At 49.0% G+C, this 1,738-nt stretch overlaps 1 protein-coding gene across 1 annotated transcript; it reads right to left on the bottom strand.

Moving 5' to 3' along the window:
- Positions 1-76: 76 nt before the first annotated feature.
- Pmar_PMAR009012 (Ribokinase, putative) lies at positions 77-1,034 on the bottom strand (the record flags this gene model as incomplete). The annotated part of the gene is made up of 3 exons (XM_002784871.1): positions 77-385; positions 570-667; positions 710-1,034. Coding segments are annotated over 3 exons (732 nt in total), but the record flags the coding sequence as incomplete, so codon positions are not given.
- Between the last annotated feature and the right edge of the window lie 704 nt (positions 1,035-1,738).

Raw genomic sequence — 1,738 nt, forward strand, 5'->3', positions numbered from 1 at the left:
GGGCAGCAGGGCAGGGTAATGCACCACTACTCCCATCCACACAAGCATATGCACATCCAGCTCCACCTAGACTCACGATGCATAACCACTTGGCTCCAGAAGTCCTCAGCAGTCTATCAGCCAACACTGTTGCTGCTTTGGGATCCTTCGTCACATCGGCAAGGGAGTCATTGGTGCCATTCAGCAAAAGGTCCAGAGCCGCTGCCTCTTCCTCGTTAACAACCAATACATCGACCATCTTGAAAGCTTCCCGAGGCAATTGCTGCCCAGGGACTACAGGAGCTGGAGCTGCATTGAGCAATGAGAGAGTATGAGGAGATCTCGACGCTACTCTCAAGGACTCTACAACAGCGTCAACTGGAACCTCACATTGAAGCACAAGCACCTACTGATGAGACTCAGCGGATGGGGAGTCGCACAGACTCACACTACCTTAGAAGCTTCAATAACTGCAGCTACCTCATGACGACCACTAATCTGAAAGGGAAACGTTATAGCGAAGTAGATAAGGCAATGCAGTATTGCAGCAGAGAGTGCAAGGGAGATGGTATGAGAATTGCCCTCAGTACCATGGCCGGAGTTAACATTCCATTGGTGCCTGGGACGACAACTATGTTATTCTCTGCATCGGCTGCTCCTGACACAACAATCCCCGCAACGCCAGTACCTAAAAAGGACATATACCGGGCCACAAGATATATGGTATTACTGGTTCCTGGAAGGAGGTTGAGATAATCGACACCAACACCAGTATCCTTGAGGTGATCCCTATATGCAGTTCCAAGGCCGTCATCAGCACTCACGCACCCTATCATCTGGACTCTAGGTACATTAGTAGCGTTGGTAGAGAGTAGAGTTCCAGCAGCGACAGCTTGATTAGCACCCTTCCCTCCCCAACTCTTAGTGAACTTATCACCGGATACAGTCTCACCAGGCTTAGGCAATCTGGGTAGTCTACAACGGAAAGTGAAGTCTGCACTTATCGATCCGACCACGGTTACCAAACAGCTGCTACTCAAATCGTTGGAAGACATTCGGGAGAAATAACAACTATAAACTGAACCAATGACACGATCAGTGATTAGATGAGCACAGACTGCCTAATACAAACCAGATCGAGTTACGCTAGAAGAATGTGTCACAATGGCTATGTCCCAATAGGTCAAGAAATCCTAGCGTGGGGCTTTGATACCTTCTTGATACCTATCTCACAAGAAAGGATGATGATCCTGCCGCTCGCAAAAATGTGAGATGTCAAGGAAGCTCGATCGGATGTTCAGGCATAGACACACGTAGATGGAATCAAGTTGAGCTTTTAGGGGATGCGATCGAACTAGGACAGGTAGCGGAGTGGCATGCGGACCGAAGGCCGTCAGAGTGATCAATTGCGCAGGAGCATGAACTAATAAGTTCAATCTCGTCAGGTGGGGCGGCTATGCCAGCACCTCAAGATATGCCTCAGTATGATCAATTGCGCAGGAGCATGAACTAATAAGATCAATCTCGTCAGGTGGGGCCGCTATGCCACCACCTCAAGATATGCCTCAGTATCATCAATTGCGCAGGAGCATGCCCTAATAAGATCAATCTCGTCAGATGGGGCGGCTATGCCACCACCTCAAGATATGCCTCAGTATGATCAATTGCGCAAGAGTATGAACTAATAAGATCAATCTCGTCAGGTGGGGCGGCTATGCCACCACCTCAAGATATGCCTCAGTATGATCAATTGCGCAGG

This window comes from Perkinsus marinus (assembly GCF_000006405.1).
Source record: "Perkinsus marinus ATCC 50983 genomic scaffold scf_1104296934404, whole genome shotgun sequence".
NCBI classification, from domain to species: Eukaryota; Perkinsozoa; order Perkinsida; family Perkinsidae; genus Perkinsus; species Perkinsus marinus.